A 22,937-nucleotide genomic window follows, 5' to 3' on the forward strand; every position below is an offset into this window, starting at 1 on the left:
TAGATAGGAAGCTCACTGCCATCAAAAAAAATGCGTCAGCCTTAAGTATGCTCAAAATGACTATGCTGTCCAGATAGGCAGCTCACTAGGTTTTTGGACACAGACAGAGGATTATTTCCCACCCCCTTTTTATGACAACACAATTTTGTAACTCACTACATTAAAAAGTTATGCAACTTCAAGTTTCACAATGATGACAAGAGCACATCTGTCGCAAACTGTTTTTTTAATTATAAAGTTACATGTTAATGTTTTAATAAAATAACTGAATAGAAAAGTATTTTTTCAGTCCTCTTTTTCAGAGTGCAATATCCATCTCTTTAAAAACAAATGTTTTCTGCTTATAAGATGTCAAAAATGCACAAATAAACCAATTATAATACAGTACCAGATATACAAATACACAGTTGTTGTTGTTTTTTTTTTTTGCACTACAGTCCATTAGCAATCAACATATTCAGGAATATGAAATGTGCTCAATCTGAAGGTCGTCTCTTCATTTTATAAACATGGCAGCAGAAGGTGTTATTTTTCTCCTGGACAGTATGAATAATCGTGTCTCTATCAAAGTACACTTCATGACTGTAGGTCTGAAAAACAAACACAGAGGGTGTTAGGTTATGACAAATGGAGAGAATGATATCTAAAAAAAAACTATTCATTTAAATGTCTTACCACATCCCATGGCTCTTTAAGGGGAACTCTCTTCATTAAAATCCCTGTCTTATTGTCATGTAGACGAAGATGGGCTCGTCCTTCATCTTCAGTGTGAGTGGTGTCTATCACCGCCAACAGATCAAGTTCATCTTCGTACTTCACCATCCTGAAAGTCTAGATAAGACCTTCAAGTTACGTCAAAGCACAGACTGTCTCAGAGACTTTATCACACATTAGAGCCAGCTATATCAGCTGACATTAAAACCTACTGTATATCCAGAGATGTAAAGTCCAGGTTCAAAAAGTGAAAGTCCTCCTCAGTATTTTGTTCCAATCACCTGGATTTGCTAATTAGCACAGTGTTTCGGCCAGGAGATGGCGGTGTTCAAAGGTGGAAGAAGCCTATGGCAGGACTTTTACTTTCTAACTCTGCGTACATCAGCATTCATTCTTCCATCATATTATTTCACAATTAAGGGTCCAATCAGATGATTGGTTTGAGAAATCTGTCATTTACTCCCCATCATTTTTCAAACCCAATACATTCTTAAAAGAACTTGGCCGAATTGACTCGGAAAAAGATTCGATCATTTTGACGGACGATTTAGAACAGGAGAGTCACGAACGCTCATCACAGAACAGAGCAAGGCGAGCATTTGAGCTTTTAAAACTTAAACTTTGTTATTTATGTTTGAAATGAGCGATCGTTTCGCTTGATAAGACCCTTATTCACCGTCTGGAATCGTTTAAAGCCCTTTGAACAGTTTGCAGTTTGCACTGAATCTCTCTTTTGGACCTTGAACCGTTTGGTTCCCATTGAAGTCCATTATAAGGAGAAAAATCCTGGAATGTTTTCATCAAAAACCTTAATTTCTTTTCGACTGAAGAAAGAAAGACATGGACATCTTGGATGACATGGGGGTGAGTACATAAATCAGCAAAAGTTTAATTTAAAGTGTTAAAGTGAACTACTCCTTTAAGGGAGCAAGCTAGGGTATAGGGTTAGACTCGGCTGACGTCAACTTTAGACGCGCTACTACAGTATAAATATTATAGGTACGTAGTTACGTTTAGGGAAAAATCTACCACACTCATTAGTTGATTTCATTATGTTTGACTACTAAACTTAACTCATCTGCATTTAAGCTAAAAATGTTGAAAATAATAATCTAGGTATGTCATTATTAACACACAACATTTGTTGAATCACTGAAATATATTTGATCTGGTCAACTCAAGAATCCGTTCTTTAAAGGAACACTCCACCGTTTTTTTCATATTAAACTATGTTATTCCCTTAACTAAGACGAGTTGATACATACCTCTCACGTCTCAACACTTTGATAGCACTTAGCTTAGCCCAGTTCATTCATTAGGATCCAAACAGAGATGAAGTTAGAAGCGACCTCTTTAACTGTTGTCTCTGTCTGCTGCTCACCTAATAAAGTCCCTTGAATGTTCGATCTGAAGCTACAAGCTCTATATTTATTGAGTAAGCTACTTTAGTTAGTAATCTTGTACGACATAAAAGTTATTTTTCATGTCCAGAAGAATAGCCTTTCTTGTTCGATTGTCCTCAAAATATATCTATTCTATAAATAATAATTAGAATTTGTTGTAATTAATTATCCAGATACAAATATATTGGCTTACATTTAAAATATGTATGCAATACTTGATCATATAACCATGATTAATTATTAAACAGATTCAATTCGCTACAAGTGGTTGAAAGTGGACAACAATGGATTAAAACACCAGGTGTAAGTGGTCGGCTGTACCTCTTGTGCAGGGTCATCATCTAACAGCTGGAATCTCCTTTTCACAGTACGACCGGAAGAGGTCACAATCACCTGAGGTGCCTGTGGGCATGAAGAACCTTGTTTACAAACCATCCCAAAAAGAGATTATTGATCTTTTACAATAAATATCAGCTGGTATTTCTGCTGAGCGAAGTCTGACGGTGACAAAATCCTACGATTGACGGTTAGAAAAACTATAGTATCAAAATGTCAATAATATTCTGTTGCTACTACAGCTGATAATGAACCCACAGACAACAATTACACTATTGTCACGAGCAGCGGTGATGGAGAAGTCTGTGACTATCGCACACTTCCAGTCACATCCAGTTTCAGCCATGATCTTCAGAACACTGTAACAGAGAAAATTAAAAACAGCAATTATAGAGAAAGCGGTTCATCCACATTGTTCCTAAAAGTCACGGATCCTCATTCACTTGTTTATCACCGTCCAACGACACCATTCATAATACGATTCCTGTTACATACGTACATTTTGTCTCTCTTTTGCCATATATAATAATAATCATGCTCACTTTATTGCGCTGGGTCCTGCATGAACAATTCGGCCCGAATCATCTGGGTGAAAAAAGATGGAGTCTGCTTCCAGAGAGTCGCATTTCATGTCCTGAATCCCGTTCTCAGCCTGATGACAGATCATCGGATTATATAGACACGTAAAAAAGAAAAACAGCTTAAATTAACCCTCTGATGGTCTTCCTTTATGAGTCACATCCTGGGCCTTCCCGTTCAGAAGTGACCGGAGGCCTAAAAATGAAACTTCTTCCATCCCAGTAAAACCAATGCAATTTATTTTTGTTCTATAACAATTATTCTTTTTAATTTAGTATTTTGAGACAATTTGATTGAATTTATTAATATTTTTGCAATATTTATGGTCTATTTTTTCAATGGAAATATATATATATATATATATTTTTTTTTCTCTCTATATATTTTTTTTTTAACAAAAATAAATATTAATGCAGTATTTTTGTTTAATATAGAGTCTAGGCCTTCAGAAAAAAAATATTTTTTGAAGAAAATTAGCACCATCTGGTTACAGTATAGAGAAAAAGCGTAGAATCATGGTGTAACCACTTGATGGCATGTACAGCTCTCTATGGAGAGGCATGTGAATTCCCCAGCTGTTTATTAACACATTTTTTTTTTTTTGGTGGATTTGAATATATAATTGAAACAATCTCAAAAACTATTTCTTATTAAAAAATTTGTAAAATTTTTTTTTTTTGTCAATTTCCCATTCATTTCCTATGGGGGTCATTTTTGACCAAAATCGTGACTAATTTTTTTATGACCACTTAGCATGCTCGGATCATGAACTCAATTTTTTTGTGTGTTCACATGCCTAATACCAGAAATGTCACCAAGTTTCGTAACATTCAGATGAAGCTGTGATTTTTAAAAATTCAAAACAGATTTTTTTGTAGTCTGAATTTGGTGTGTATGTGTACAAAAGTGTGTTTGTATGTGTGTGTGTGTGGGTGGGTGTAAATTTTTTGCACTCTTGATGTTGTAGAGTGTCACCCCTTTACTGTGGTATACTTCTTTTAAGAATCGTGGCCGATTTGTAGATTTTTGTCAATTTCCCATTCATTTCCTATGGGTCGGTCATTTCTGACCGAAGACCACGAGTGTGACTATTTTTTTTACGACCACTTAGCATGCTCGGATCATGACCTCAATTTTTTTTTTGTATTCACATACCAAATGCCAAAAAAGTCACCAAGTATCATAACCTTCCGATGAAGCTGTGATTTTTAATAATTCAAAACAGAATTCGCTCAGAAGTGACCGAGGACCATCAGAGGGTTAAAAGACACTTGAGTCAATTATTGAACATAAATGTTCTTTTTCTTAATTTACTGTGTGATTCTATAAGTAATATAATTATCAGATAAACCTATATTATCATTTAATATATATAGATACTAAATTCAACCTAAATGCAACAATGCTTACACACATTTTTTTTTCCATAGGACTATGAATATGTGTGTGAATCAGTGTAATCACCAGCTCTCCGTCAGTGATGGAGCAGATATGATGGGTTCCTCGGTGTCTCTTGTGGTTGGGGGTGTAGATGTAGTGCCAGGGATAACCTCCGATCTGAACCCCGTTCTCAAAGTATGACATCTCAAACAATACGGGAGGACACTCTGTAGAGAGAAGTATTGACAACTGGTGTTCATTTTGTAAGCAATTATATTCTTTATTTAGTCTTAAGGCCCTTTCACACTGAGAGCGACGCTATAAAGTGAAGCGAATCACAGATAAACGGTGCTTTCACATCTAACTTGAAACTTTTGATATCATTCGGCTAATTCACACATGTACGATAGGTGGCGCCGAGCGAGGGTACATTTTTCCTCATGTATGTATCTCAAAGCTCTTTCCATTTCACACACTCATTTACTCTACAAGTTTCCTGATTTACAATATTATCATATAAATTAAGATACTTTTTAAAATAAATTATGTTTATATCACAGTTGGTGTTTAATGATGTCTGTGTCGCCAAACATTTTTCATCACAGTTTTCGATAACGAAATTAACACTATTGACAACTCATAAGAAATAATAACATTGTACTTTACCAAAATAACTTTAATTTTCACTTTGTACCTGGAAATTTTTCTCAACTTAAAGGGATACTCCACTTTTTTTGGAAATAGGCTCATTTTACAACTCCTCCAGAGTTAAACAGTTGAGTTTTACCGTTTTCGGATGCATTCAACCGATTTTCTGATATTTAGAAGAATATCAGTAACCAGACGCTTTCTGGTCTCATTGACTTCCATAGTAGGAAAAAAAAAATACTATGGAAGTCAATGAGACCAGAAACTATCTGGTTACAGGTATTCTTCTAAACATAAAAAAATCTGCTGAATGGATTTGAAAACGGTAAAACTCCAAAAAATTGTATATTTCCAAAAAAAGTGGAGTATCCCTTTAATTAAAGAGAGTCAATTATCAGTAATTCAACTGATTCCTTCAGAAACTCTTACACCCTCCAACTCTCTGCAACTTTTTCAGTAATGTTTCATAGTTATTACGGTGGCTAATGAAAAATAAGTTGAAAAATTATTGGATATTTTGAAAAATGAAGAGCGGAATTTTTATTGGAATGGCCATGATTGGTCACCAAAAAGCCTCAGAAAGTAACTGGATCATTTTGCTGCAAAATTGAATGAATTGAAACATGAATTATATGGTTTTATGTATCAAGACACAATAAAAAAAATCACCTGGTCTTTAGCAGCTTTAAAAATTAGGTGAATACAACCTGAGATTAACAACAACACATGACATCCAGTATTACACTGTGTCGTTATTTATTTAACAAAAACTAGGCCAAAATCTTAAAGCCATGTGTGACAAATAAGTACACCCATATTGCTTCCATTAGAATTAAGGCTATGTTTACACGGAGACGATTCTGAAGACAAAACGCAAAAGTGGCGTTGCGTCATTACTTTTTATTCTGTGTTTAGACGAGCGTGTTTTGTGTGGGAAATCCGCGTGCAAATGGTGACGCAAAAGTGTATGAAATTCAATGTAGTATGCACTTCAGGCGGCTGTGAGCATACTACAACACCAAGCCCGCGCACCTGCGTACAACCTTCATTGTCAAGCAGACTTTTGCGTTTTTACCGTTTACACGGGAACGCGGCGGTGGAGCGTTTTTAAGATTTAAACTCTGGAGGGTGGTTTCACTTTTGTGCATTTTTGAGCCTCAAAAACGCCGTCGCCGTGTGAACGAAAGGCACATCCGATAAAATATTTTTACGTTTTCACCCGCGAGCGTTCTCGTGTTCTCGCCTAAGGCCCTTGTTTACACGAGAACGCTCGTGGGTGAAAAGAAAATGTAAAAATATTTTACCGGACGTAAAAGAGATGCTGAAGTCCTGCTTTCTTGGGAACAATGGGAACAAAATATTCCATCACACATGAGGCACGAGGTCATGAATGTAAATGAACTAATGGAGAAAATAACTGCACAACTTTGACAGTTTCACCTAAATAGATTATGGCTTTTTAATTGACATTTAATCGACCAAATTTAAAATCCCCCATTTAAGGTTGGATACATTTTGTTTAAAAAATAAACACTGAATCAACACATTTTTGGAGTAATCAAGGACTTTTTTGGAGTGGATCAAGACTTTTTGGAGCAAAACTTGAGGGATTTTTTTTTTTACTGTATATAATAAATTATCAGTCACCTACCATGAATGTGAATGTTGATGGGAATACCATATGGAGCATCTCCCACAATTCCCTTTCCACCATTAATCTCACACTGCTGTCCCAGAGCCAATTTCTCAATTCTAAACTGAAGAGAAAAGAACACATATGGCATGACGATAAAACAAACAGGGCCAATAAACCAAACAATCACAAAAAGGAATTATGTTTTAATTACCTTATTAACTATGTACTCAAAACTGTAAAGTTTGACATGTTTTGAGCTGTGTGATACTGCTAAGACTCCCTGTGACAGCAGCACATCCACCGCCGTCTTACCAAAGACCTGAACATAACATACAGTCATGTAACAACATAACATAACATAACAACGTAACATAACATTACATAACGTAACGTAACAACGTAACATAACATAACGTAGCGTAATGTAACATAACAACATAACATAACAACGTAACATAACATAGCGTAACATAACAACGTATCGTAACGTATCGTAACACAACATAACTACGTAACATAACGAAAGGTAGCGTAACATAACATAACAACGTAACATAACGTAACGTAGCGTAACATATGCAACAACAGCGTAACGTAACAACGTAATGTAACGCAGTGTAGCGTAACATAACAAAGCTTTAGTGTTACATTAGCGTTACATTATGTTGTTGTTATGTTATGTTGTTAAGTTACATAATATAACAACATAACATAACAACAACATAATGTAACGTAACAACGTAACATAACATAACGTAACGTAATGTAACATAACAACGTAACATAACATAACGTAACGTAGCGTAACATAACATAACGCAGCGTAGCGTAACATAACATAACGTAGCGTAACATAACATAACAACGTAACGTAACATAACATAACTACGTAACATAACGTAGCGTAACATAACATAACAATGTAACATAACGTAACATAACGTAATGTAACAATAGCGTAACGTAACAACGTAACATAACAACGTAATATAACGCAGTGTAGCGTAACATAATAACGTAACAAAACATAACATAACAAAGCTTTAGCGTTACATTATGTTGTTGTTATGTTATGTTGTTACGTTACATAACATAACAACAACGTAATGTAACATAACGTAACAACGTAACGTAACAACATAATGTAACATCTTTTATATTGACTCATTCATTTGACAATGCTCATTTGAATATAATAAAATGATAAAAATAGACAATAGAAAATACTATAATACTATTTATCGAAACTTTTGAAATACACTTTAGGTTTTATTAAAATATGTAGCTTAGGTGAAGCTAAATTGAAATAAATGAATTAAAAAAAGATCAATTATAAAATGTATGACATTCCGTTACAACAAAAATAGATTTATATGAATGTACTTATGCAGATATTACTTTTTTGTTTATCTCCAGCATTCCTACAAGCTCCAGTGGAAAGACTTGAAATACGGCCACACGCATGAGGATGTTATTATCAACACCAGCCTGAGAGAGAGAGAGAGAGAAACATGAAATAGCCATTGAAAAGAATACCCTCATTCAGAAGGTCTTGAAGCTGCAAACAACAGAAAAACTAAGTAAACTTTTAAGTTGATTTGCCTCCAGCCCGTATACTACCCTTAAAGCCATGCAAAATATAGCAAGTAGCACATATTGTCAAAACGCTCGATCTGCTCGTACTGTAGCCATGAAGATGTTGAGACATAGCAACACTTTCTCACCAGCTGCCCTATCTATGAGCAAAATTAGGAGGAAATTATATCTAAAATTTGAAATAATTTGCATACTTCCCTATTATATAGTAGGCGAAAAACAGTATGTGACAAAAGTATGTCTGAATTCACAGTACTCGTAAAAGAGTAGGGATGGGAGACACAGGGTACCTCGCGATACGATATAGGATACATGGATCACGATACCGATAATATCACGATACAACAATTCAACAATAACCGATATATCGCTAGACAATCCTATAATGATACATCACGATATCTGTCTACCTATGAAAACAAAATGCCAGTGAAATGGTTAAGTGCAGGTTTTCCAGACTTTGGACTTAAATGTGGCTGGGGTATCTATTATTTTTTCAGGATGCACGATATATAGGCCACCATATCGGTATCGGCCGATATATGTTCATTTGTAACATTATCGTTATCCGCCCGATAAGAATATTTGGCCAATATATTTAAGCTGATAAATAATGGATTATTTCCTTCAGCTGAGACACTTCAGATGCGAACTGTTCGCCACGATGATTTAGAATTGTTTGAAATATGATTGGAATCCCTTCAAGTTAGAGCCAGACCGATATATCGGCCGATATTAGACATTTTCCAAAATATCGGTATCGGCAGTTCTAATGGCCGTTAAATTAATATTTAAAAAAATAAAATAAAAACAGACGAAACACACTTCAATCATTTCTCCTTGGCCTGTTATATTGAAAATGTATGTTTTACAATTTGCAGTATGACGTTATCTATTGCTAAATTATGGCTCATCATAGACTAGCTAACCACAAAGCTAGCTAATGCCACTATCATCAGTGGAAGACCGCTAACGTTAACATTAATGAGCTTGGAAACCACAATGAACTTTTTCTGCCTAAATAAAGTAATGTAACAATATTAAATAAAGTAAAAGCAACAATATTTAATAAAAAAATAAATATCGGTCGATATATCGGAATATCGGATTTTAAAAGCCAAAAATATTTGTATTGGTCTTCAAAATCCTTTATCGGTCGGGCTCTACAAGTGCAAAATATTCTGTCATATGCTCCATACAATTATAATAAGAATGATGGGTTTTAAATAGTTTTTGTAATCAGGCTCTCATATCCCATATAAAAATTTGGATTTAGATTTATCGGACAATATATCGGTTCTCTGCTTTCAGATTTAAAGAATTATCGGTTCGGCCAAAATGTTAATATCGGTGCATCCCTAATTATTTTACTCACATCTGTCCGCCACCCCGTTAAAAACCTCTCTTTATTAGTCTAGTTAACTTATGTTTACATTTTCCTTATTCATGTGTTGAGCGCCACCTCGAGGAGCCATGAAGTACTGATGCTGGGAGGAGGGAAATCTATTTAGAGTGAGAGCCTTATTTTATTCATTCAAATATTGATATTTGACGCCAGTGTATGGATTCTCATTTCGCATGGAGAAGGACAATGATATTTTGTCCCCTATAAATAGTAGACAAACATTCCCCCGATTACCCACACCTACAAAGAGGATTTATGAATGCCTGTGAAGCGACATAATTGGCGCTGGTAGGTCATATGATAATTACAACATGGCAAATGTCGTTTCACTCACACATTCATACTATATAGAAAGTACTTTTTAGAGGTCGCAAAGTAATTAATATGTGATTTCGGACACAGCCATATCTTACTATACATTTCACTGTAAACAATAGGAATGCTATGGCAATACATTGTAACAATTGTCATGCCAATAAAGCACATTTAAATTGAAATAAAAAAAAAATCAACTGAATTAAGAGAGTGACCCAACTGCATATGAAATACATGCAACCCAGATATGAGCCTCAGTGCAGTCTGACCTGTCGCTGCAGAGTCGTCTGTTTGCTCTGAATGGATTTGACATAAAATGTCTCCTGCGAGGAGTCCCAACCTAAAGATCTGTTAACAAACTCATATTAGTACAACTTCATTTCAGATGTTACATTAGTGAGATTGCTGCTTTTGACAGAAAATGTACTGTAACATGCAGCTAGTTATAATTTCAGCACCTGAATTTGAGATGCGAGGAGAGGTAGACCCGCTGTAGCGTTCCTCCAGTGTCAGCCGACAGCCGATGCAACCAGTTATGAGCCGTCAGGGCCAACAGGCAGGATTTCTGCTCTGAAGCATTTCGTAGAACATTGTCCTGAAAAAAAAAAAACACTAAAAAAAATCAATACGCAGAAAGTTATATGCAAATGTATGACGTGCAGCAGATGATCAGACTTACTAGAGGACACTGGCACAACAATGCGTCTTCAATCTTCTCAGTTTTAGGAGTTTTGGGAAGCTCGTACAGCTGTTCTGGCTTCGGCAAAAGGCTGTGATTTGTAATATATTTGAGCTATATTAACAGATGTCATATTTTGGGAAAACACACTTTTCCTAAGTATCTTAACGTAATAAAATCAGATAGTTTACCTGCTGTAACAACACCTGTAATTATCAAAGTATATCCGTCCACTTTCATAAGCGATGAGGGACTTGGAAGTCTTGCTCCAAACCTTGACGAATTCTGTGTCATCCTATAAAGTCATTACATACAGTAGCGGTCAAAAGTTTGAAAATATTACTATTTTTTATTTTTTGAAAGAAGTCTCTTCTGCTCATCAAGCATACATTTACTTGATCAAAAATACAGAAAACAGTAGTATTGTGAAATATTACTACTTAACTTAAAATAATGGTTTTCTATTTGAAAATAATTTAAAATATAAATTATTTTCCAAGAAACATTTCTTATTATTATCAATGTTGGAAACAGTTGGGCAGTTTTTTTCAGGTTTGATATCATCGATGAATAAAAAGTAAAATTAAATTTATTTTAAATAATGAAGACTGGAGTAATGATGTTGAAAATTCAGCTTTGATCACAGAAATAAAATATATTTGAAAATATATTAAAATAGAAAACCATTATTTTACACTGAAATACTATTTCACAATATTACTGTTTTTTTCTGTATGTTTGATCAAATAAATGCAGGCTTGACGAGCATAAGACGAACTAATTACAGTAAAACAGAATCAGACTAATTAGAAAATAAAAACTCCAGTATCAAACACAGCAATACTTAACTTACTTGGAGAATGATGTTCCTCAGGATCTTAAAGTTTGCTCCCAGTAATCTGCCAAAGTCATTGGATCCACGTGATCTTGAAGCCAGGACAGCACAGCTGTTCTTACTAGTGCGGGGCGCGCATGGGGACGGGAGCGCGCACATGGGGAACGACGACTACTCACACCATTCAAAAAAAAAATGCACTGACTACCACAAAACTAAGCGGAATAATCTTCAGAAATGGCATCTAAGTGAGTGCTGGGTAAAGTCAACTCTGTCTTTTTTTATACACAGACTTTGCGTGCAATAGCGTTGCTGGTTATATCCACACCACAACAGTTAACTTTAGCTAATAAACCAAAGAGCATCTGCTTCCTAGGACCTACATAGTTAAATATGCGCGTTCAATTTGCTATTGCTGAAGTTAAAGGTGTATTTTCGTGAGACATTTTTGGCACTGACTGAGCTTGAGCTAACAGCTAACATTTCAATTGCTTAATGAAATCCTCATATCGGCCGTTTCCAAAACGTTGCAAAATCATACAATACATTCGCATAAAATCTTACAGTTTTAGCTGCTTCTAGTGGAATTTTTTTGGTTGCTTGAAATTGTAATCAGCCTACACTCACATGCTCACATGTGTTTACAAAAACTTCCGGGTGTACGTCATATGAAGGCGCATCTTCGTTGTTGCTAGCTGGGAAATGTAGTTTGGTTCTTCACACATCAGTATAGTATCAGATAAAGGCCTGCTTTCACAGACAGGGCTTAGATTAAGCCAGGATTAGGCCTTCGACATTTAAGTAGCTTGTATAAATTTGCCTTAGAAAAAAAACACTACTGGTGTGCATCTTGAGAGACAAAACAATGTCACTGACAAACGCTATCAGTGCAAGTTGCAGTTAAAAAACAGCTCAAACATGCATTTTAGTCTGGGACTATGTCTGTGAAACCAGGCGACAGTGTGTTTGGTTAGTAATAACCATCATTCATTTTTGTTCTCAGATGAGTATAGAGAAATGAGGAGGTTTGTGAAGCTGACTGTCTGTGCTGTGAGGCTGTACAGTGGAGGAAGACCACCTGTCCCGTTAGGAGGAAGAATCCTCACTGACCCCAATGACATCTTTCAGCATAACATGTGGTACAGTCTACAGATGTTTGAGTCTTGTGTCTTATCTATCTATCTATCTATCTATCTATCTATCTATCTATCTATCTATCTATCTATCTATCTATCTATCTATCTATCTATCTATATATATATATATATATATATATATATATATATATATATATATACTATATTAGGGCTGTCAAACGATTAATTGTGATAAATCGCATCGAAAATAAAAGTTTTTATTTACATAATATATGTGGGTGCACTGGGTATAATGATTTTGCATGTATGTATATATATATATATATATATATATACAGTATATATATATATATACACACACAATTACACATGCATGTATATTTATTAAAAATATTATTTATATATAATATATATATATATAATATTAAATCTATATACAGTATATACTGTACATGAAAATATTTCTGAAATAAATACAAGCATGTATATACAAGCATTGCAGAAGCTCATACGTGCGTGACATGAGAACGAACCTCATTGGTCCTTGCAGAAGCTCAAACGTGCTGCGTAACATGAGAATGACCCTCACTGGTTGTCACGTGTCAAGCGAACATGCATGAGCTTCTATTTACCAGATCTGATGTGTTGATGAATGTTTAAATGTGGGTAAAAGCCTAAATTAAATCTGTTCATCATTTAAAGCGATCGAGTCTCTTAAGAAAATTTGGACTAAAGCACTCAATTCAAATGGATTATTTTTAAGATCTCTTTATAAACGTGTTGAAGCGTCAAAGTGGTAGATGTGTTTGTTTTGTTTGTTTTATTGAAAGGATCCCCATTAGCTACAGCAATGCTGCAGCTATTCTTCCTGGGGTCCTAAAAAAGTATGTACATTAAAAGAAAATACACAAACACATAATACAAATACATATACAAGTGTAGCTGTCAATGGAGGGACAGAAATAAAAAAAACAATCATAAAATAAAAAAATAAATCATATTTGAAAAAGAAAAGTTGGGTGAAATGAATGTTCATACGGTGTGCTGCGCCTCAGGGATCATGTGCAGTGGACTGAAGAAGAGAGAGAGAAAGCGCAGCAGAAAGCAGAGGAGAACTCGAAAGAGAAGATTCCCGTCGAAGAGCAATGTAAGGATTCAAAACTCATTGGTGGTTGCCAGATTGTTTTTCTAGTTTTGATTCCTTGTTGTTTTCTCTCCCATCAGCAAAATACGACAGAGAAGCTCATACATATTGGGACCGATTTTATGAGATGCACCAGAGCAAGTTCTTCAGAAACCGGAATTGGCTCTTCACTGAGTTCCCAGAGCTTCTCCCTCCAGACGCTGCAGGAACAGAGTCTGGGAATGGAGAAAAGCACCAGCCCTGCGGTCCCAGCACATTAACCAGTGAAACGGACACTTACCCTGGACAACATGCTGCTTTTAGGATACTAGAGGTGTTACCGCCATTCAGTCACGCAAAAAAAAAATCACTTTATCTTTATCTTACTTTATCTTATGATCAGTTAAAAACAGTGTTTCTGAGTGTTTAGCATAGCCCCAATGTTTCTGTAATTTTGTAAAAAAAAAAAAATTAAGCTGTAACAGAATATTTGCACTCTAAAAATGCTGGGTTGTTTTAACCCAACTTTGGTTCAAACATGGACAAACCCAAATGTTGGGTTAAAAATGTAATTAAAAATTTTAACCCAATGGCTGGGTTTGTCCATATTTGACCCAAGGTTGGGTTAAAACAACCCAGCAATGTTTGCGGAACGGGCAGTAATTGTCAGAAATTCAGCTCGAGTGACAAACCGTATCATTAGAATCACTTTCAGAACTATTTTTATTCAGATTATGAATGATTAAAACATTGACAGCCAATCAGAATCCATCCTGCTTTGTAGAGCGTGAGCATTTAAAAGAGCACACAGCATGCTTAGAAGAACAGAACGATAGCGTGTGTTGTGTGTTATTGTTATAAATGTCATTCTTCATGTGAATCGCCGTTAAGTTTAGGTGAGTTTGATGTGTGTGTTTTTATGCAGGTGGGTTGTGGTGTTGGTAACAGTGTGTTTCCCATCATCAGCACCATCAGGTAAGAGCGTTCGCTTTATGTTTCTCATTTTTTATTACTAGGAGAAATTATGTAGAAGTTTGTCTTTTAGTTGCCCTAGCAAAGGACTGTGAAATACACTACCATTTAAAAGTTTGGGGTCAGTAAAATGTTGTTGGAAACGTTTTTTAAATAAGTCTCTTATGTTCGCCAAGGCTGCATTTATTTGATTAAAAATATAGTCAAAACTGTAATATTGTGAATTATTATTATAATGTTTTATGTATATGTGATCAAAGCTGAATTTTCAGCATCATTACTCCAGTCTTCATTGTCATGTGATCATTCAGAAATCACTCTAATATGATGATTTGTTATTATTATTACAGTGTTTAATGATTTTTGGTAAAAACCATGATACATTTTTTTCTTGAGTATTTGATAAATAGAAACTTCCAAAGAATAGAGTTTATTTTGAAGTAGAACTCTTTTGTAACATTATAAATGTCACTTTTAATCAGTTTAATCCGTTATTTTAATCTTACTGACCCAAACATTGTAAATCTCATGCTCTAAGTCTTCTGAAATCGTACAATAGTTTCGTGTGAGGAACTATATCTTGAGTGTTTAAGTTGTTCTTGTGTAATGTATTACGATCTGTATTGTATGTAATAAGTGTAGTAACCATGTAATAAGAGGAAATATTGTACAGTCAGTAATGTTCAGCTCATTAGCATTTGCAAAATAGGCCCTAACTGGGTGACCTCAAAGCAAAAGCTGACTGCATTATCCCATACATATTAAGTTGTCAGAAATGAGATGAAAATCACAAAGAAATAGGGTTACACTTTATTTCAAGGTGTTCTTGTTACAGTGTAATTATATATTTAAAGATATATTTTATAAAAATGTATTTAAAAATGTATATGTCCTCTATAATGGACTTCAATGGGAACCAAACGGTTCAAGGTCCAAAAGACAGTTTCAGTGCAAACTGCGAACTGTTCAAAGGGCTTTAAATGATTCAAGACGATGAATAAGGGTCTTATCAAGCAAATTGCTCATTTAAAAAAGTTTTATAAGCACAAATGCTCACCTTGCTCTGTTCTGTGATGCGCATTCGTGACTCTCCTATTTGAACTCATTCATCAAAATGAACAAATCTTTTTTTCGAGTCATGACTCAAAGGGTCCTAGACAAGACCCTTATTCATTGTCTGGAGTCGTTTAAAGCGCTTTGAACAGTTTGCAGTTTGCACTGAATCTCTCATTTGGACCTTGAACCGTTTGGTTCCCATTGAAGTCCATTATATGGAGAAAATCCTGGAATGTTTTCATCAAAAAGCTATCAGCAAAAGTTTTTTTTTTTTTTTAAAGTGAACTACTCCTTTAAGTACTGAGTAATATTAAGCAACTACATGTACTTACTATATGGTTACGGTAAGATTAGGATTAGGGGTAGTTGCATGTAATTATGCATATTTTGCTGTTATTGTTATAACTACGGTAAGTACATGTAACTAACAAATGTAACAAGGACACTGTAAAATAAAGTGTGACCAGAAATAGAAACACTAATTGGGAGTAGCAAGTAAAAGCTGGCATATTTGTGTATTTTTAGGGGCAGGAAGGCGTTTCTGTACTGCTGTGACTTCTCATCTCGAGCCGTTGAGCTCATCCAGGTAAATCACAGTGACATGTCTCTGCTTCTCAGCGCATAATTACACCTGCCACCTTTCCATCAAGCAGAGCCCACACACACATCCCAGATATACATTAGTGAGAGCCTCTGAGAATGGATAAAGATGGGGAGGGCAGCATATCCTGTTCTCCATCCATATAAGTGACGGCTGATCAGTAGTGTGGGAGTTTGGCTCTGTCTCCTGGTGCTTGATGCTTTTTGGTATGCAGAGTCCTTCATCGAATGCCAGCAGCGGAACATATTGAATGGCGGGGGAAGTGGCATCCACATCATACAGTGCTGCATGTACGCTATCCTAATAGAAAAACTAATATCGTTACATTTTGTGAAGAAAATTTGAGTTTGCCGGTGCAAAAGTCACAGCCGTGTTGCTTGGGCGTTGGTCCAAGTCAAAAGAGCCACAGAGCAGAGGTGGTGTGGTGTTCTCGACCCGCAATATGACTTGAGAAAAATCATAAATGTTTTTTGAGCAGCAAATCAGCATATTAGAATGATTTCTGAAGGTTCATGTGAGACTGGAGACTGGAGAATAATGAGGCTGAAAATTAATTACGTTTTACATTACATTTTCAAATAGAAAGCAGTTATTTTGTGTGTTTAATCAAGAGGAATTCATGATACTTTCATGGAAATTTTCTTCAATATTTTAATTTGGAATTAAAAAAAATGTCATTTTATGGAAGTTTAAATTTACGTTAAATCAAATATACTGTACTATATATTTTTTATTTTATATAAAATATACATTTTACAAAATATTTTTTACTATAAAATCAACGCCATACATCTAACAAAGTTAAGTTCCAAATTTGAAGTTGATATCACAAAAATTGAAGTTCCCATGAGATTTTATTTAGGCGTAGTACCAAAAATAGCCACCGGGTGCCATTGAATTCCATTGAATTTAGTTGTATACATTCTGCCTAAACAAATTAATAAATTTCTGTCCAAATATCAATTCCGTCACAAAATATGGAACCTTGAGACGCAGACCTTTGTCAAGATTAGAAAAGGTTTTGATCATAAATTATGAAATATAATGATGCCCAAAAGGGGAGGAGCCTGATAAAATAAGTACCGTTTCTATGGTAACGCAACGTTCAATTATAAAACGTTTTTCACAGGATGAATTCTGAGTTTATAAGCTTTCAAATGATAGCTAATTTATGATAACTACTAAAATATGTGATAAATAAAAAATAATATTATTATATATTATATTTTAGAGGATAATATATATTATAATTTTTAGAGGATTATATTATACTATAATTTTTATTGAAAAATACTAGATTATATGGTCAGATGGATTTTTTGAGGTGCACTCTTGTCATAAATTCATCAGTTACTCTTCCTACATAATTTGTAACAGGGGTAGAATATTTATTTAGAAGTCTTAGACCTTTCCAACGATATATAATTTGTCATAATTAGATTTTGGATTTAATAGAAATATAGTGAAGTACTGTTAGGCGTCCCGGTACCGGGACGGTGAACTTTTTCATACTTTCATTTTTTTAAAATGTTTTCACTTCAGCAATAATCTGCTTATATTTTTTTGGTATATATTCCAAAGCATTCTTGAATTACAACCATTTAAGTTTTTATTTAAAACTAAATAAACTTTAAAATTTAAAGTTTACAACCATTCTCAAAAAGGGGGGTGACGGCGAAGGGGTTAATAAATACAATATATAAAGTACAATTGTATAAATCATTGTAGTACTCAATTTAAATGCTAGTTTTAGCTAGTTTTTAATACAGTGCTTCATTTTTATGCTCTTTTTTCGGGATGAAATATGACCTGGACATTTCATTATGGGATTCACCTTGAAAGTAATTTTATTTAGTCTATTTGAAGTGTGATTAAAGCGATTCCCAAAGTGTCAACAGCTTTCATATTCACAAATGAAACTCATAATGTTTGTTAATTTCCATTAGTATGGAAAAATGTCCACCTTGGCAGTCGTTCTGCCTCACTTATACCTCAGCCAACTGCACGTTTTCCCTCGCAGGAGCACCCAGACTACGACCCTGCGGTGTGTCATGCGTTCGTGCGGGACATTCGTGACCCGACGTCCCCATTTCCCTTCCCCCCTGAGAGTTTGGACATTATTCTGGTGGTCTTTGTGCTCTCTGCCATCCACCCAGCACGGTAATAAAGGTCACACACACACATTCATACTTGCCCATCATGCATCTGACATTAGAGTGTTTATATGGCCAGTGTCCATTACTGCTGTCTCACTTATAGCAGCCATTTCCAGTTTACCTCACTGTCCCTTCAGCCAAATCACTCACAACATATATTTAATATCTGTAAAATATTTCTATACTTTAAATAGCATTAGAAAAGCACATTTTTATTTTATCATCAAACCACATTTATATACAAACTTAACATTTCCAGTCCATAGATTTATGTGGCAGGTTAAGTCAAAACATGATTATTTATTTATTTATGTTAAAGCCAGTGTTGTAGCTTTAGAAGTTTATGATATATTCAAACATAAACAGGTTCATGGCAGCTCTTGAGCAATGTTATGGAAAATTGAGTGTTTGAGATTGTCAGTTTACATATTTGCCACTGTGAGTATCTATGGCTTTTTGCAAAGGGAATTGAGTGCAAACATGAAACTCACAGAACCATAGACTAGTATCTTTTAGAAAAGTGTTTCTAGTTTGCTTTGCACTTAGAGATGTTGAACTAATGTTTCCACTTGTTCCTCGTCAGATTCACAGAGTTTTTAATACATTCCCTCAAATATAGTCGATATAATATTGAGTCTGAGTTATTTATACAGTGCACTTATTACAGTTTCAATCCTTCTAGACTAGAGGAACCATGAGCTGAAGCGTCTTCATCAAGGTTACATGGTGATACAGTATAGCTTATAAATAAACCCTGATAGGATTTAAATCTACAACCTTACTGTTAGAAACTCAGATTTGTCATTTCAGGGAATGTAACTTACATTTACATTTATTCATTTAGCTGACGCTTTTATCCAAAGCGACTTACAATTGCTATATATGTCAGAGGTCGCACGCGTCTGGAGCAACTATGGGTTAAGTGTCTTGCTCAGGGACACATTGGTGTCTCACAGTGGATTCGAACCCGAGTCTCTCACACCAAAGGCATGTGTCAGGGAATCCATATTTTTACATGAGCATTTGCATAAAAATCATAAACAAATACTACTTTTCCAATGAAATTAAATGTTAAATGTACTAAAATGACTCAAATTAAAACTGAAATGAATAAAAAACTTTATAGATATATTTTTAAAACTAATAAAAATAACAAAATTAATAAAACTTTACAATAAAATATCAAAATATTAATAAGTTACAATAGCATGCCAGTGATCCTAATACATGTGTTAGTGAGTTTGTAAATTCATTTTCTATAGCAAATAATAATTGCACCTTAAATCTGTTTTTATATTTATAATTATATATATATATATATATATATATATATATATATATAATTATAATTAATAAGTTCTAAAATTGTAAAAAAAAAAAAAAATCTAAAATATTTATAAAAAAATAAAATAAAATAAAACTTCTGTCATCATTTATTCACACTCATGTCATTCCAAATGAATTATTTAGCAGAATTTCTGAGTTTTTTTTCCACATACAACAGCAACTCAGGCTGTCAAGATTCATAAAGGATAAAAAACACCATAAAAATGTCTCAAATAAATTATATAGAGAAATTGTCATTCAATTCAAACTCTTGTGATCCCATTTGGAAGCCAAATAGCATCCCTGTTATTATCTAAACACGAATGTGCTTAAAACACCTGTAACCCTTCGGCTTTGCTCCTGCAGAGCTCAAGGAGTGGTGAAGAGTTTGTCTGGACAGCTGAAGCCGGGAGGGATCATGCTGTTCAGAGACTATGGCAGATATGATCTGTCACAACTACGATTCAAAACAGGTGATTGTCTCTGTTGACTCATCTGGCTCAAACTTTTCATTACCTAATATGTCATGTGTTAGCTGTGAATGTTAAAAAAACACTGATACAGAGACCCCTCTTTGTATTCTATGTAAAGGGATCCTCCACCGTTTCCACAGCCCAGTTCATTCATTAGGATCCAAGCAGAGAAGCGGCCAAACACCTCCATGTTTTCCCTATTTAAATACAGTTACATGAGTAGAGTAACTCGACCAAGAATGGTGACACAATAAAACGTTGCGCTTTTCTTCGACTCGGCGCAGTAATATCATATCATTACTCGTGAAAAGTAAAAAAAACGGTGGATTATCCCTTTAAAATACACATTAAACCAGTTTCATTGTAAGGAGGTGTGCACATAACACACTATAAATACACACTTTTTCTCTCATGCTCACTCAGTCACTTTAGCATTGTCTTGTGTACCCTTTTATCTACACAAAATCAGAAACATGCTAATTTAAACCCACACTGGAAATAATTAGGTATTCAAACACGAAGTGCTGAAAACTTATTGTATTTGTAAGGGTTTTTATTATTATTCTTCTGCCGAAAAACGCATCGTGCCGCTCAGCCCCAAACCATAAGGCCTAGAGACTTGAAACTCAGCCAGATGGTAGGCCTCAAATTGGGGAAAACCTATCAGAGTATGAGCCCGATTGGCCCATAGGTGGCGCTAAAGCAACTAAAGTACTAAATTGCTCATAACTCCTAGACCGTTTGACTCACCCTGAATTTTTTTTACACCACTGATTTCGATTTAGGCAAAAAAAAAAAAATTTCCAACATGTCGAATTTTGTCCAAGACCTACTTTTGCGAACTAGTCCCTGGTTTTTGCCCAATCAGAACCAATTCTCTGGACTATCTAGATCAATAATTATCGAAAAAAAAGTTGAAATTTTGCATTTGGTTGGCTACAACACGGTCATTTAGAAAGTGGTCCGTGGCAAAATACAGTCAAAAGCCAATAAATCCTAAAGGAAAAGTCAGAACTTCAAAATTGATGAGCATTATGTGTCCTAACATGGTTAGGGAGCATGCAAAGTTTCGTGAAGATCGGACCATAGGTGGCGCTATAACTGTCACAAAGGTCTCATTGTTATTAGGTGTTCAAGCACGAAACTATGATCAATCATGCTAGATTCTTGGTAAATCATACTGGAACATGGTATATAATGAAAATCACACTGAAATGTGGTGTATCATGGTAAATAATGGTCTATTCCAACTATGATCTCAGTGGTTAAATGCTGGCTAATTAAAACGTAATGTCTTTTGATGCTTTTGTGCTTAAAGGCCTTAACTGGTTGAACACCACTAAATGCTCCTTGCCGCTTTAATTTAGCATTGTAATTAATATTATTACAAAGTCCATTAGTACAGTGATTCAGTTTTAATTGATATCCAAATCGTCAATACAATATACAACACATTGTTTTTTGTTTCCCTTAAAAAACAACTGAATGTTTTCAGCCTCTAATTATGAAAAAAATACAAGATTTATATTTTGATAGTTCTACATTTTTTATTTATGTTCAAAATATGAATTTCTTTTCTCGTAGATTTAACAAAATAGCACCAAATCTTGATTGTGATCTATTCTTGAATAACCGAGCATCACTTTCCACAGGTCAGTGTTTGTCTGAAAACTTCTACACGCGACAGGACGGAACCTGTGTGTATTTCTTCACAAAAGGTAGAACTATTTCAGCAGATTTTTTGAATTCCTTACATATTATTTTTGTATTGCATGCACACCTATTCATGCTGAATGTGTTGATCTCTACAGACGAGGTTCATCATTTGTTTTCTAATGCTGGTTTGGAGGAGATTCAGAATTTGGAAGACAGAAGACTGCAGGTAAACAGAGGGAAGAAGGTGGTAATGCACAGAGTGTGGATGCAAAGCAAATACCGGAAGCCTTATCTGACTTCAGCATCAGCCTAGCACACTGAGCTCTACACAAATGCAGCTACTTATCAAGGACATTTACCTTTGTAACAGACCTCAAGTATAATAAATGGTGGAGATGACACTGTAAAAACATGAAAAAACAATCCTTATTATATTTTCTGATGTGCCACTATTGTGTTTTGTCAATAGCTCCCATTTTGTAATGAATGCATTGTCTTTGCATTATTAGATATTTGAGTGAATTGTCTTTACGAGTTCTGAAAGTATGAAAGACCTTTTTACCATTGCATATCATCAAATAATAATATGATTTAAGTTAAAAGATGTTTGATTTTTCAATTTAAGAATATTTTCTACTGCTATGCTGTTTTACTATTATTATTATATCAAACCCATTCATTTTATTTGTTCTTTAAACATGTATTTGCTCAGGCTTTTTATAGAATTGTTTGAGATGTACATTGAATGTTGTTGTTTTATATTTGTGATGGCAAATTGGTTTCCAAAGAAATAAAGTTGATTTATAAAATGTTTATTTGATATTTATTTCACAGATGTGCTTGACCGTCGTATATAATGTCAGTAGGCCTAAACATTTATTGCATATGCAAATTGCATATTTTTACTTTCGTTTTTACTTTGATACACTGATTTGAAGCAAATCTATGTCA

The 22,937-nt window shown here is 34.7% G+C and overlaps 2 protein-coding genes across 3 annotated transcripts; one reads left to right on the forward strand and one right to left on the reverse strand.

Annotated features, from left to right (window-relative positions):
- Window positions 1–209: 209 nt before the first annotated feature.
- dcaf17 (ddb1 and cul4 associated factor 17) lies at window positions 210–11,685 on the reverse strand. 2 transcript variants are annotated; one of them, XM_039647273.2, is made up of 14 exons: window positions 11,545–11,685; window positions 10,883–10,986; window positions 10,692–10,782; window positions 10,471–10,607; window positions 10,282–10,360; window positions 8,095–8,184; window positions 6,908–7,015; window positions 6,712–6,817; window positions 4,497–4,639; window positions 2,996–3,105; window positions 2,725–2,812; window positions 2,439–2,519; window positions 676–831; window positions 210–590 (listed from the first exon to the last, which is right to left on the reverse strand). In XM_039647273.2, the coding sequence occupies exons 1-14, from the start codon at window positions 11,683–11,685 to the stop codon at window positions 477–479; spliced, it is 1,548 nt and encodes a 515-aa protein (XP_039503207.2). In that variant the 3' UTR covers window positions 210–476. The 2 variants fall into 2 exon arrangements, with proteins under 2 accessions (XP_039503207.2, XP_088989119.1); XM_089132993.1 differs by lacking the exon at window positions 210–590 and having other exon boundaries at window positions 694–831; window positions 2,712–2,812.
- On the forward strand, window positions 11,659–22,799 carry mettl8 (methyltransferase 8, methylcytidine). Its single transcript, XM_039647276.2, has 10 exons — window positions 11,659–11,785; window positions 12,530–12,665; window positions 13,679–13,770; window positions 13,848–14,080; window positions 14,672–14,721; window positions 16,300–16,360; window positions 18,396–18,535; window positions 20,224–20,330; window positions 21,983–22,048; window positions 22,142–22,799. Exons 2-10 carry the CDS (start codon window positions 12,544–12,546, stop codon window positions 22,297–22,299), a joined length of 1,029 nt encoding a protein of 342 aa, XP_039503210.2. The 5' UTR covers window positions 11,659–11,785; window positions 12,530–12,543; the 3' UTR covers window positions 22,300–22,799.
- The last annotated feature ends 138 nt before the right edge of the window (window positions 22,800–22,937 follow it).

Source organism: Pimephales promelas, chromosome 7 (assembly GCF_988280905.1).
Source record: "Pimephales promelas chromosome 7, fPimPro1.hap1.1, whole genome shotgun sequence".
NCBI classification, from domain to species: domain Eukaryota; kingdom Metazoa; phylum Chordata; class Actinopteri; order Cypriniformes; family Leuciscidae; genus Pimephales; species Pimephales promelas.

Excerpts from the sequence above, each read along its gene's own strand:
- mettl8 (XM_039647276.2), top strand. The coding sequence starts at position 12,544 with ATGAGGAGGTTTGTGAAGCTGACTGTCTGTGCTGTGAGGCTGTACAGT. Across the intron at positions 18,536-20,223 it reads TCTGCCATCCACCCAGCACG|AGCTCAAGGAGTGGTGAAGA; the intron begins GTAATAAAGGTC and ends TTGCTCCTGCAG. Across the intron at positions 22,049-22,141 it reads TGTGTATTTCTTCACAAAAG|ACGAGGTTCATCATTTGTTT; the intron begins GTAGAACTATTT and ends TGATCTCTACAG.
- dcaf17 (XM_039647273.2), bottom strand. The coding sequence starts at position 11,685 with ATGTGCGCGCTCCCGTCCCCATGCGCGCCCCGCACTAGTAAGAACAGC. Across the intron at positions 10,783-10,882 it reads TACAGGTGTTGTTACAGCAG|CCTTTTGCCGAAGCCAGAAC; the intron begins GTAAACTATCTG and ends TACAAATCACAG. Across the intron at positions 4,640-6,711 it reads CATCAACATTCACATTCATG|AGTGTCCTCCCGTATTGTTT; the intron begins GTAGGTGACTGA and ends TTCTCTCTACAG.